Source organism: Perna viridis, chromosome 3 (genome assembly GCF_037379345.1).
Source record: "Perna viridis isolate PV_CMFRI_1.1 ecotype Kerala chromosome 3, ASM3737934v1, whole genome shotgun sequence".
NCBI classification, from domain to species: domain Eukaryota; kingdom Metazoa; phylum Mollusca; class Bivalvia; order Mytilida; family Mytilidae; genus Perna; species Perna viridis.
In genome coordinates this window covers 20,716,438-20,731,738 of record NC_142447.1, presented here as the reverse complement: position 1 = coordinate 20,731,738, position 15,301 = coordinate 20,716,438, and the positions used below count along the sequence as shown (strand labels likewise).

Sequence of the window (15,301 nt, the reverse complement as noted above, 5' to 3'; positions counted from 1 at the left end):
TCCTCCCTAATGATCAGCTGACCTTTTCAATTGATTTCCGCTGATAAATGTACAATTCTTCTAGGAAAGCCAGATTTGGCTGTTATAGATGGCTGCATTACTGTGATCAATGTGAAGGAAATAAATCACAGCATTGGCTTTCTATTGCATATTGAGAACTCTTTTATTGAGGCAAAACTAATTAGGTCTTCATTTCATCTTATTTCAATCAAAACAGTGGGCAGGTTCAAGGACTTTGTTTTTTTTTTATCATTAAGGAAAACCAGAACAAAACATTAGATAAAATGATATTTAACCCAAAATGATAATTTCACTTTTCCTGTGTTCAGGGAATAGACTGATTGATTGATTGATTGTTGGGATTTAACGTCTGAGCAACAATATTTCAGCTTGGTCAGACGATGAACATGAAATGGATGATAAAATGAACATGAAATGATGAAATAAAAAAAAGGGATGGGACATAAGGATAATAAGGTCGACAAACTTTGATTGCCACTAGAAAGAGGGAGGAATGGGTAAGATTGGGCAATTTAGCCTCCTGTGGCACTATGGTTTGCAGTCAGGTTTTCCATATTATAGCCTGACAACCCCCGCATGTAACACGCCAGGGGTACCTGATTCCACCACCTGGGGCACACATCCCAGTTGCTCTGTGGGCAGAGCACCTAGCCCCCGGCTACGTTTCTGAGCACTATTTAGTCGCCTTTTACGACAAGCTTAGCTCTGCTGCAGGCCTATTCTTTTAACACCCGGACCTGCACGGGGTGGGAATAGACTGAAGTTTTCTAGATATTCATCTCCATATTCAGTAGATATTTCATGAAGATTGGTGAAATTTAGGTATTATTTCAAAGTAAACAAGATATGGAATTCCACTACATACTTTGAGAACTAATCTTTATAGAGGAATCCAATGTTTACATTTAGCCAAAGTCAGACTCCTACACAATTTCCAAATTTAAGGATGAGTTAAAACTTGCTATCTTAACTTTAAATATAATAGTGCAGCAAAGATATGGAATAATTGGTTGTGGGGGTGGGGGAATAAAATTATTAAAACCTACAATGGAAACAAGATCCCAAGAACAACAAGATACAAATACACAACATATATAATATGCCAAGCTGAAGTCACCCCCTTTTTCCCTTGATTATGGCCCTGTGCAGGTGTGGGTGTCAAAAGAATAGGCCTGCAGCAGTGCTAAGCTTGTCGTAAATGGCGACTAAATAATACTCAGAAACCTAGCTGGGGGCTAGGCGCTCTGCCCACAGAGCAACTGAAATGTGTGCCCCAGGAAGTGGAATGGGGTACCCCTGGCATGTTACATGCGGGGGTTGTCAGGCTTTAATACAGAAAACCTGACCACAAACCACAGTGGTGCACCATGTTGGGAAAGATGCCACGTTCCTCACACATTAAAGAATCCTGCTGTGGTATTCGATAGGAGTAGGAACCTTTGCGCTACGCCACAGGAGGCTAAACTGCCCGGACCCTACTCATCCCTCCCTCCCTTTTTGAAATCGTGGCAATCAAAATTTGTCGACCCTAATATCCTTGTGTCACATCCCTTTTTTCATTTCATCATCATTTCATGTTCATTTTAGCCCTGTGCAGGTCTGGGTGTCAAAAGAATAGGCCTGCAGCAGCGCTAAGCTTGTCGTAAAAGGCAACTAAATAGTGGTCAGAAACCTAGCTGGGGGCTAGGCGCTCTGCCCACAGAGCAACTGGGATGTGTGCCCCAGGTGGTGGAATGGGGTACCCCTGGCATGTTACATGCTGGGGTTGTCAGGCTATAATACGGAAAACCTGACCGCAAACCATAGTGGTGCACCGTGTTGGGAAAGATGTCACGTTCCTCGCACGTTAAAGAACCCTGCTGTGGTATTCGATAGGAGTAGGAACCTTTGCGCTCCGCCACAGGAGGCTAAATTGCCCGACCTTACCCATCCCCCTTTTTCCAGTGGCAATCAAAATTTGTCGACCCTATTATCCTTGTGACCCATTCTTTCTTTTTTCATTTCATGTTCATTTTATCATCCAATTCATGTTCATTGTCTGAATATAGCTGAAATATTGCTGCTCGGACGTTAAACCCCAACAAACAAACATGTTCATTTTATCATCCCTTTCATGTTCATTGCCTGAATATAGCTGAAATATTGCTGCTCTGGCATGAAATCCCAACAATCAATCAATCACCATTGATTATGCGTCAAACAATTTGACTTTTGAAAAACATTGCTTTAGATATACCTGACTAATCTGACAAAACTATTACCAACAAACCTGACGATTCAAAGATAACCAACAATTGACAAAAGGTCAGTTTTTATGAGATATTAGGGTACTGGACATCAACTTGTTTAAGTTCTATAGATTGCAAAATATTTACAATTTATTTTAACATTATGCAAGTAAATAACCACAAACACTTGAGTAGTAGTCTTTGTAAGAATTATGCAAATTTTGTATTATGTGATACACCCCAAAAAAGTCTACATATTTTTATTTTGTTATTAAGTTGCTTTATAGGTCTATATGATGCAATATATAATTATTCATTCTAATCTGTCTGCTCTTAGGAGATAATCCACATTGAAAATCCAATGGTTTCTACTGTATTTTAGTGTCATTATCTCCCTTAATTTGGAATTCTACAGTAAATTCTATATACTTTTTATCTCCTAAGAACATGGGTTATATGAAAAGCCATATGTTAATTTATGTTTACTATAACATTTTAAACAAAATATCAAAAATAAAAATATTTAGACTTTTAAACCATCAATCACATTTTGCATGATTCTTATCTGGAGTGCTACTTAAGCTTTGCAGTGAATCCAGTGTAGCATCCTCTTTTAGGACTTCTTGTGTCTGGATTTTGTATGTATATTACTTCAGTATGACAATATGTCATGGGCATTTTTCCTCTTTAAATAAATTTTAAGAAATTAATTGTAATTTGGGTACCAACCAATATACTGAAATAGTAACAATCCATTAAAATAAATTCTGTTCAAAAAAGAATACAAGTTTTTTAAGTAAGCCTCAGCAAATCCTGGCAAATCAATTCTAACAAACAGAACAAATCCATCTTATCACAATCTAAGTCCTATTATGAAGTATCTAACATGAAACCAACACATTTGCAATACTTTTCTTCAGCTCGCTGCATCTTAAAACACTGGAAATCTTGCACGCCTACGAAGCAAAAAAGATTGATGACACCAATTTTATCCATTTAATGGTAACAAATGGCCGTAACGCTTGCATATTTTTCCTTGGCAGACAATTTAACGAGGAGAATCGTAGAACTTCCTAGTTAATCAAATGATGCTGGAAAGTTTTACTTAGTTACTCAGATTGTATACTTGTTCTAGATTCAATAAAATGACATAGTGTAAATCAGAGTTTTACATCAGAGCTTTAAATTCAATTACGTCACTTTACATACATCAGAATTTGAACATTTAAAATTTGAACATGTTACTGTGTTTGCCATAACAGTTAAGAAAGAGAGAAAAAAACTTCGGTTTGATAGCCCAGCTCAAAATCTAGAAGCCATAGGCTACTGGGAAACTGGTAATTTTTAACCATGCATAGTTGAAATCTGAAAATTGCATTTTATTTGGCTGAAATAAAGCTGTTTTAAGACCTCTTCATGAAATATACATTTGATGTATTGTTTTGAATCATTGAATCCAACAAATTTTTAAGTGCAAGGATGAATTACCCAAGATAAACATATTAATATAAAATGATTAACATGTCCCAGTTTGATACAACTGCAGAGGTCATACTCAACACAGTTTTGGGCAATTATTGACACAAAATTCATGCTTTATCTCTAAATTTGAATTCTGATTAAATGGTTTACATAGCAGACTTTTATAAGTAGAATGAAAGTGGTCAAAGAACTATTTTTGCAATTAGAAAAAAACAAGATGATGCAATTTACACATGACACACAAATTTGAAGAAATTACTTATTTTTGACCTCTAATTTCTAAAAAAGGTTTTTTGTATGGACTCTTTCAATTTCAGGTAAGTTTGCTAAAACTTTGACCATTGGTTTTCAAGTATCCAAACAAAATAAGTTAAGTGAAGACAGACACAAATAGATGATACAAATAATTCAGAAGAATATGCTAATCACATTGCTTAACTCAACTGCAGTGGGATATCTCCTTTTACATATTTCAAAAATTATCTGTCTCATCTGTATCTTTATTGAAATCTTCAAAATATTTCCACCGAAATCCATCAAAATGGTTTAGATGGGGTAGCATTTACATATAACATAAATATACCGACAGTCAAAGAGATGATGAAATTCTTATAAAACCACAAATATGAGTAAATGGGGAGAAAAATTTGTAATAACAAATGATAGCGAAATATTTTCTTCTGTTTTTAAACTATGTCAAGAACTATAACTCTTCACCTACTAAAGTTTGAAGCATCTGGTAATTTTAGAGTACATGAACAAACAATACTACTAATTCTGTAGAAACAAAATCTTGGCGAGACACTAATGGTGGAAAGTATGGTAGAGATTCCGAATTTAGTATAGCTGGGCTACAAAAAAAGTTCTGTTTACAGTTTGACCTAATATATAACTAAAACTATTGTGAATTGTATTGTTAACATGATCAAGATATGACAACTCGCCAAAATTCAAACTCAGTACAACAATACGTATTTCATTAAGACTAAACAAAGTTCTTCAATAGCAATTAAATTTGAAAGGTAACACTTTCCTGACATTATAATATGCAAGGCTAATTCAAAAAATAAAAAAAATGATAAACTATAGCTAAACCATTGAAATTTTGACCCGTTACCTTTAACTTTTACCTGCAAGCTGTGTGTGGGCAAACCTAAGGAACAATTGCCAGATTTAACAAAAATAACCATTGTTAGAAACAAACACATAGACATTTTCTGACTGCTGTTTTTCTAATCAATGATTTAATATCAATATTGACATATAATGACCAATTAACAGAGGTCATATTCTAAGCCAACCTTCTAAACAACCTCAATATTATTGAGTATCATTTTGGCTCCTGGATACTGTTTAAGTACTTTTGTATGTGGGTACCAATTTTCGTGGTTAAGGGAAAAATGTTAGATCAAAGATTCTTGAATTCGTAAATTTGACAACTCCACTTTACGAATGTATTGGAAATTTTCCTTTTGTTGGGAACCAAATTTCGTGGTTTACCATATGTACAAATGTAAATCTATAAATATAACAAATCCACCAAATCTCAACAAATTTATAGTCCATAATGAATCTAATATTTTGCATCTTTTCTTTTATGAAATGCAGAAAGGCAAATGAAAATGAAGGGATTTCTATGGACATAACAAAGCCAGGAACATATAAAGATAACATAAAACAAAGGATTTCTATGGACAAAACAATGCCAGGAACACATAAAGATAACATAGAACAGGGGATTTCTATGGACAAAACAAAGCCAGGAACACATAAAGATGACATAGAACAAGGGATTTCTATGGACAAAACAAAGCCAGGAACATATAAAGATAACATAAAACAAGGGATTTCTATGGACAAAACAAAGCCAGGAACACATAAAGATGACAGAACAGGGGATTTCTATGGACAAAACAATGCCAGGAACACATAAAGATGACACAGAACAGGGGATTTCTATGGACAAAACAATGCCAGGAACACATAAAGATGACACAGAACAGGAGATTTCTATGGACAAAACAATGCCAGGAACACATAAAGATGACACAGAACAGGGGATTTCTATGGACAAAACAAAGCCAGGAACACATAAAGATGACATAGAACAAGGGATTTCTATGGACAAAACAACATCAGGGACACATAAAGATAACATAAAACAAAGGATTTCCATGGACAAAACAAAGCCAGGAACATATAAAGATGATATAGAACAAGGGAATTCTATGAACAAAACAAAGCCAGGGACATATAAAGATAACATAAAACAAGGGATGTCTATGGACAAAACAAAGCCTGGAACACATAAAGATGACATAGAACAAGGGATTTCTATGGACAAAACAAAGGCAGGAACACATAAAGATGACATAGAATAAGTCATACAACACAAAGAAATAAAACGTACACATGGCAAAGGGCAGCAAAAACCTCCATAAGCAACCAGGGGTATACTCTGGTGTTCTTATAATGTGAGCAGTACCTGCTTCATGACAAACACCTGTTATGGTGCCTTTTAAAGGTTATGTCATGTGAAAGAGAAAGACCACATGTACATAATAATATATGTTGGAGGTTGTTTGTGATATTTAAAAGTGGATCTCCATTTTTGGTCACTCAGAGCATGATGACAACCAATAAAACAATCAATGCATCACAACCAATAAACAGTGTAGGATTAACTTTGATATATGATGGTGGGTCAGATGATGTATAACTGTTATTTAAATGACTGCTTTAAATAGCTACAGTAAAACCTGTCTAAACCAAATACTGGATAAACATAAATCATGTGTAAACCAGACACCTTATAAAGTCCCTATTAATTTCAGTGGGTTCTGAACCATTGTAAACCAATTAAAAGTTATAACCAAGCAAATCCTGCAGTCCATAAACAGGGTTAACTGTACCTGTATGACCCTACTATTTCATTAACTAGATTATATCTAAGTAATTATTTTCAAGAGTCCTATTTGTCACTACAACTTGAAACTGATAATCAGAAACAATGTTTTAATTATACTGAAGCTACATGGTTAATGTTATACACTATTTCTGCCAATAATCTGTCAATTAACTCTGAAGTGGCCTATCATTGTTGAAGGCATTTACAAAAAGGCACCTTAACTGATTGATACATATACCCACATGCATGTCCATTTTTGTATATGCATACTCTTTCAGAATATCAAAATCCCAAACAATGTCAAGTTATTGTTTCTTTGTGACAGAGCACATAGGAAAACTAGCTATCATTGAACTGTGGTCAAAATTCTGTACATCAGCCATCCAATTTATCGCCCCAAAACTCATTAAAGCCAAGATACGAAACAGTCGAGGTCCATGTCACTTCTGGTATGCAGCATATCATCATAAGCTGACCTACCCTCATGCGAAATATCAAATGTCTACACCAAAAGACAAAAAAGTTACAGCCTAGACACAATTTGTTACAGATGGATGGACAGACAGATTACAAAGTTCTCCTACTTCTGACATTTCCTAAAAAATGAAAGAACCTTAGCAACACCGTCACATACACCAAACCCCTTCGTATAATACAGCCTAGTCATTTATGGTTACCAGCACTTCAGCCAAGTTTTAAGGAAATTACACAAGAAATGAAGACCCTGTCCGGCAACATGCATAAGTCTATTTTATCTAAGCTTCCCTCCCCAAAAAGTAGTTTCCCCTCACAATTTCTGAGATTAACGATCCAAACCAAGCTTTTAAAGTAACCAACAATTCAATAAAATTTCCATAAAGTCTAACTAAAAATCAGATACAACATCCTTGCAACAGGCATATCTCTACAAATTTTACCCAAATATGACAAACTGATTTATAACTGTTTACAGTTGGAATAAATTTTAAAAAAATATCTAAACACATTTTGTGAGACCATAGCCCACGTGACCTATTTACATATCAATTTTAGTCTAAATATAGCCCTACCATATCCAGCTGTATCCTCTAGGTTATTATTAGTTCCATATTCCAAGGATCCATAGGAATCATCTCTTTGAAGCCCGGGATGACCTTCTTGGTTTTCCGCATTTTCAGGATTAGAAAAATCGCCTAATGTTTCCATGGCAACATGAATATCCCTTGACTTTTGAAGAATCTCATTAAATTTTGCACTATCTCCTTCTTCAGCAGCATCTTTTCCATCTAAATATAAAAATATATGTTATATTGACTTTCTTACCAAATATTACTCCTAAGCAGATTACATTAATGCGTATCATTGTCAACAGAATCATTGTGTTATTATTACATTACTTTATACCTAAATGAGTGAACAAAAAAAAACAACCTCTTAAATTCACACCTTGAATTGATTAATAATCAAAAACTGTTTTAGTTTTACCTTTATCAGACATGCATTATATAAAATGCACTTCATAACAAGCACTTAAGCATAAAATGACACACTGACTGCCATAACTGAGTATAACCCATACCTCATATATAAACATACAAAAAGAATGTTTGAATGTTTTTAGATTATGACAACAATTAAAGTAAATTCAATGTAAGAGATCTCCAAACTGTTATTAAATACTAAAATTCCATAGATTATAAGTATGAATTCTTTTTTTGATACTAGACAAGTTCCTTTTTCCTAATTGTGAACTAACTCTAATTCTGGGCCAATGGTTCAAATTTTCTTACAACAGTGAAGGATTGAGGACTTTTCAGAAATTTTAAGTACCAGTCCATATAAAATCCAGACACTTCCAATAGTAGAGGTTATTCATTGTATAGAAAAAACCCACCAAACAAACAATGATTTTTCTACCTACATGCGCTATATCTTTACATGATAATGGCCCTTTTTACATTAAGATCAGCAATTTGGAGAAAATCATACACTCATCTACACTAAAAATCATCTAAATCAAACCATTTCAACAAAAAATACTCTTGGAAAGTGACAATTTTACACACAATCTATATCATTTTTATCTGGAAAGTGCAACAACCAAACTAAAACTGGCTATGTTGTCTATTACTATTTCTGAATAAGAAATGAAAGTGAATATGGTGGGTTTTTGTCAGGCATAAAAACACCACCTGTCTGATTTTTTAAAAGACTACTATTTAAGAACAATAAAGTGTCAATTACAAGGGTTAAGGTCCAGGACAAAAGTTAATGAAATTTCAAAGGTAATTGGTCAAAAATTGAGGGTCATGAACCTCAGACTACCACTAATTTAAAGCTATAACCCACAAAATTACATTAATCTTTCTACAAGCCAATCGTCTGAATATAGCTGAAATATTGCTGCTCGGACGTTAAACACCAACAAACAAACAAACATCTACAAGCCAATAAAATGTATTAGAGTTATCTTTCTTTGGTTATTCTTTAGAGTTCTTGCAGTGTTGAGATACAAATGTTGTTAATAACAAGGCTTTTTCTTTAAAAAAATTTTTGGTTTTGATGTCATACAAGATGATGGTTAACTCACCTTGTTTTGGTTCAGGCCAATCAGTCTGACTATGATATAGACTATTGCTGTCCTGACTCATACTGTCAACATAGTCTTGTAGTAAGTGGATATCCTCAGCTGAAACAAAAAAAAACAAAAAAACATTGTAAATATCATACATAAATTTCTGATAAAGTTTTTCTATTAATTTACATTGTTAAAGTATTCTGGATTTAAACTATTTCTCCACTCTCTATGGTAATATTAAGATTTTATCATGCTTGCTAAAGCTCACATGCTGAATATCTTAATTTCACCATCTCGATTGGAGAAATAATAAAAATCACTCATTACTGAATCTATATTTCTTCCTGCCAATTATCAAATCAACTGCTGATTTCTAAAAGTATGTACAGAGAAATAAAGGGAATAAAAGACTTCATTCTGGAAAATTTTTAGTGAAAAACTTGCCTGTACAAGGCACAATCAAAAACATTTGTACTTAACCCTCTCTCTGTTTGGCCATAAAATACACAATGTTAGCATAAAATGACAATATTGTTACTCTGGATTAAAATTATCTAAACATGATTGTTCACAGTAACACTAGTCATTTTCATTTCAGTTTATATCTGCATACTGATACATATATTGGTTTATTAAGCCCACAACTACTTAACTTCCAACCTAATGGACTACAGCAAGTTAAGGGGATTGACAGTAGAAGTGTACAAAGACAGAATTTTTCTTTCTTAATATCTTCCTGGAATATACAATGCAAAGTTCACTAATTTTTTTAATTATGGTATTCATCTAATAAAATTGACCCTAAGCTGAAAACAATTGCAGTCTAATTAGTGGCAAGACATAGGTATTGTTTTTTTTTTCTATTTTGGTTAATGATATCATTATACAAAACCCTAAATTAGGAAGTGTTGTTGTTGATATACCACGGTGAAACAATATTTATAGACCAGTTCAGTTGAGGTCTATCAGTAACTGTTAGTGGTTTAATGTTTTTTCAGCTGTTTTATGCACTGTTTGTTTTGTTTAAAGTCTTACAATGGACATGTACCTGTTTTAAACTGGGTTGTAGCATGTGTTATTGCGTATTTTGTTGGCTTCATATATTTGAACACTATAAAACTAGAGGACCTGAATGGTTCGCCTTGAACTCATTTCTTCGCCTTATGAATATTTGATGTTAGGAATAAAAAAAAATATACAAGCAACTGAAACAACCCAGTTTAAATTTTTTTTCATAAAATTCATTTCAATATTTTGAACTTTTTGAAAGAAAGGAACCAAAAAACAACGTAATTCACCATTTTACACCTTTCAAGGGCAAAGAGTCTTAACAAGGTGTTACTCAACAACTTAAATAAATGCAAGCTTTAGTTAGCCTTATCATAAGGAAAATTTCATTTGTTGAATGTTTCTTTCTGATTTTATGGATATCTGCTAAAAGAAACAGCACAAAAATGTCCTATTTAACATTTCAAGGACAATAACTCTAACAAGAAATCATCATATAACATCAACCCTATGAAGACTCTTCAAGCCAAAGAAGGTAGGTCATCTTTATTTTTACCTCTCTTAAGAGTTTTTGAAATATAAATTTTGGTCTAAAAATAGATGTGGCCTCCATGTCTGTCAACTGATGAGCATAACAGACTAATTACCAGTAAAAGAAGACACCTAATAATGCTGATGACTGATTTTGGTTACAACCTATGGAGTGGTTTTAAAAGGGATACAATTGTTTTTAGAAATGTTAATGGAGAGAACTTCATAAGTGGGATTTTACTTGTGTCCAATCCTGCTGCTTTATTTGCAATACAATATGTTTAAACTAAATGTTAATGATTATAACAACAGATGCAAAGTGATGACATAAGCCAATCTTCGGTTTATGGAAGTTCAATAATATTTATATATACTTATAAATTTGAAAAAAAACAATCAAATAATATAAAAAATATCATTGGTATGAGAACTATTAGTCCTGATAATAAATGTAGGCAGATGGTCCATGATTATAAAATGAAAATAACTTATAAATTCTACAAGTAATGCACAAGTAATTCTGGGCAACACAGGATTCTCTGTTCTAACTTTTCAAAAGATAGGACTTGATTATTGAAAAACAGATAAATGACAAAGCAATTTATACAATATTCTAATATTTGACAATATAACACATCAACTTCCTTGGATACAATAACGTATTTATATATATTATACAACTTAACGAATCATATACACAGTTAATCCTAAAGACTTATAACTACTGTGCTGGCTACTGGTTATGGACATTTATTTTTGGAAAAATCCATGAATAATTGTAGATCATGGGAGCATCAGGATCCGTCTGAAGAACAAAAAAAGTAGTAAAAGAAACATTTCCTGAGGAAGATGTACAATTGGCAAGTGATGGTATTCAACCTCCTATAAATTGTGGACTTTGTAAAATAGACTCCCAGTTGAAATGGAGATGCTTGACCTGTGACAATTCACTCTGTGACCAGTGTAAAGATAGAGAACATAGCAAAATGGATAGAGCATATGGTCATAGGATTATAAACATAAAAGACATAGGAACTGAAGTCACACTGAAAATCACAAAAATATTTAAAATGGAAATGGATTTATTTTTAATTATGGCCCGCTGTCAACATAACACACTGTGGATCGATAGTGTAAGTTTTGAAGGCATCAGTGAAGTACGCAAAATTAAACAAGAAGGTGATGAACTCATCATTTTACATAAGAAATTTATGGTATCTATCTGCAGCAGTTCTACCATCGAATGACCTACTTGTGAGTATTGAAGGTGATTGCAGAATATTACAAATTACTCCAGTGATCAGTATTGTTTACTTAGAGATTACTTAGTAATTACAAGTACTCTTGTTTTCCATATTTTGATCAACAGCTACCAAAAAGCACATGATATGTCTACCCCTTTTCCAGTGATAAAAAATGTCCCATAACAAACATGGAAACAACCCATGTAAGTGATTAATTATTGATTACTGCTGAAAGTAATCAAGCCCATTCCTGCTAGATGTGGTTATATTACATCCAACAAAGTTTCATAGCAATGCTGCAAGCTGCTTAGAAAATAGTTTGGACAGATGGACAAAAAGGGTGAAACCCATATACCCCCTAAATTTCGTTTTGTGGGGGGTATAAAAATAATACACTAAGACTTTCTGATCTATAATCAGTGCTACAACTGACAAAGCTAAAGAATCAACTCCCTTTCGCATGACATATACCTTTACAATATAACAAACAGTATCAACTATTTTCTATCAAAGGCAGAGTTTCCACTGTTAATACTAGCAAGTTACAGATTCTCTGTTGTAAATTGCTAGCATCAGCAACCCTTGGGGAGTCCACTACTTCACTCAGAACTGTTCTGAAAAAAATCCTTATTTCTTGCAACCTTCCACAAGGTCACTGTCCCTCACATTACAACTTCGGGTCATGTGTAACTTAGTTACAAAGACCTTTATTTAAATATCTAGCTTAATAAACAGTGGAGTTGCTCACAGTGGTGAAAAGTTTATTAGTATTTGCTAGTAAAACCTAAGACTTCTCATTCTATACTCAGCACTGTAACTGATTGAGAAAAGTAATAAAAGCCTGCCTATATACCACTCAATCTTAAAACAATGAATCCTGTCCTTAGTAACCATAAAGGGGACAGCAAAAGCAACAAAATCTAGGAAGTTTCTACTTTTAAAGGTAAAAAGATAAACAATTAAAACTTCAGTATGAGGATTACAAGAGCTAAACTAATACTTATGAGTACCAGTAATATTTTGGAACCAGTAAAAATTCTGTACTTCCTACTCAGAATAAATTGTACATGAAATTACATATGATGTGTAGCAAGATTTGATAGAATTGAGTTTTAGTTTCCCCTACTGTTTAACATGAATAGTTATAAAGATATGAAGGCATGAGAGTGCTTACAATGTTTAGACAGATGCACATCATTTCTATACCCATACTCGCATAGCTGCGGGAGACAAAAATTGTTCCAATGAAGGTTTCGAAAAATTTCTGTGAAAAAAAACTGTACAGCCAATAAAATGTTTAGTGTGAACCTTCCAAAAACTTCACACACACCACAACCCATTATTCTGAACTGCAAAATACCAAAGTTCAAATTGGCCCAATAATGAGTTGTTGAGATTTCTATGACCAAAAATCTTGAAACCTTAAAAAAGGCAAGATTGTTTACTGAGAAGATTGCTCAGATTTCCACAATAGAAACTTATGGAAGACAAGTCCACACGTACGGGAGAATAGTGGTAAAATCTAATAATGTCCAAATTAAAACATGTAGATACAAACAACAACGTTTAATGTCTCTTATACTTAAAGATGGGTTCAGTAAATGTAGAGAGGCTGATGACAGACACAAAGAAAAAGCAACATCTTTTTTTTTTACTTTACCAGCTGCCCTTCTTACCTATAGGCTTCTGTAAATATGTAGTTAAAATGTAGCCACAGTTTTCATGGATGTGAATAATACCATGGCGATGAAATGTAGGTCTACGATCAACACGAACAAAATTCTGGTTAAACCTACAACAACAAAAAAATAGGATGTAAAAGGGCAACATAAATAATGCAGATATAAGACTTTCATTGTTCAATATCACCGTCCTTAACCATTTAAATGATATTTTGTTCACTATATATTACAGGGTAATTCATAAATAGATTAGTTTTTGTGGTACAATGATATTTTGTTCTTATAAGTAATTTCAATTCATTTGATTATATTTGACTACCACAGTGTTAAAATAGAAACATTTTTGAATGATCAATCTTCAATGACCATTCCATATATTTCTACCCAATTAAACAATGGTTAATCAACAGATTGCACAAAAATATATTTACAAAGCTTTGATGAAATTAAAATTATGTTCAATTCACGGCCCCAAAAAAACAAACCAAGTCTTCCATACATAGTATAATTTCAAAGAGATCCATTTACTTACAGTCAATGTTTTTTTTCTCCTGAAATGCTTGTTTCTGGCTCTTTATACCGAAAACATTTCAAGTCACAACCACCAAAATCAATCCCAGCCTTTGTTTTATGGTAAGGCCATTTGTATGAATTTCATAAAGATCTATATACTTAAACTCAAGTCTGGACATAAAATGTCTACTGACATGAACGACAGCTTAATATCATTATACAATCCCAAAATTCTTGCAGATGTATAAAAACTATAAAACAGTGATTCTGTAACAAAAGCCAAATGGATGAATGGACTCTATACAAAATGTCTTTAAATATAATTTGGAAAAGATATGAAAAGGGAACTAAACTTTCTTAAACTCATACAATACAACAACCTACTCATTCAATAACTCTGTTAGCTCATTATATCCATGTTCTGCTGCTATTTCATATGGCAAGTAACCATGACGATTTGGTGTTTTCAAAGCAATGTCTCCGCCACGTTTATCTAAGAAGAATGTTGCCACTTTATATAATCCTAACTGTGCTGTGAAATGAAGCAGTGTTGACTTATTCTGAGGATGGGTAATATCTGAAACAGAAAGTTAAAAATCACAGTTCAGCACACACACTAGTCCAAGTAAATTTAAAGGATGAGCTAGGGGAAGCCTCATCCTCATTAGCCTGGTAGGTTAATAAACTGTCTGAAAACTCTTGCTTCTTCATTAAATTCCAGGAAAGTGATTTTAAGGCAGGGCTAGTAGATTATATTCAGTATTATCCTTTTAGACAATATAAGAGCATTGAGCTTGGTTACATGTCAACCCTAACTTAGGATGAGAGTGACATTTTCATTAAATATACAGAGAATCCAGTTCATTAAAATCTAAAATACACTTACTTTAGTCCAGCTCTGATGAAGCAGGAGAAAACTACAATATTAATAAGTTTTTGTTTTCATCAAATCCCTATATAAAGTATCATATGGTGGGTCGTTTTGATGATTTTGAGGCAAAAAGGTATGCAAAACATTTTGGCAGACACTATGTGGTGCACAAAATACTTACGCTCTGAGTAAATATTTTGCAAAATTCTTTAGAAGATTGCTAAAATACGCCAAACTAGCAGCCGATGAAAATTAC

The 15,301-nt window shown here is 33.4% G+C and overlaps 1 protein-coding gene across 32 annotated transcripts in view; it reads right to left on the bottom strand.

Moving 5' to 3' along the window:
• LOC148621393 (rho guanine nucleotide exchange factor 28-like) overlaps window positions 1-15,301 on the bottom strand; it is a 145,580-nt gene that overhangs the window by 105,598 nt on the left and 24,681 nt on the right. For all 32 annotated transcript variants that reach the window (XM_088575688.1, XM_088575689.1, XM_088575707.1 and 29 more), the window contains 4 exons: window positions 14,559-14,751; window positions 13,656-13,771; window positions 9,209-9,307; window positions 7,689-7,904 (listed from right to left, as the gene is read on the bottom strand). In XM_088575688.1, coding sequence (XP_088431814.1) covers window positions 7,689-7,904; window positions 9,209-9,307; window positions 13,656-13,771; window positions 14,559-14,751 — 624 coding nt within the window. The remainder of the gene's footprint in view (window positions 1-7,688; window positions 7,905-9,208; window positions 9,308-13,655; window positions 13,772-14,558; window positions 14,752-15,301) is intronic.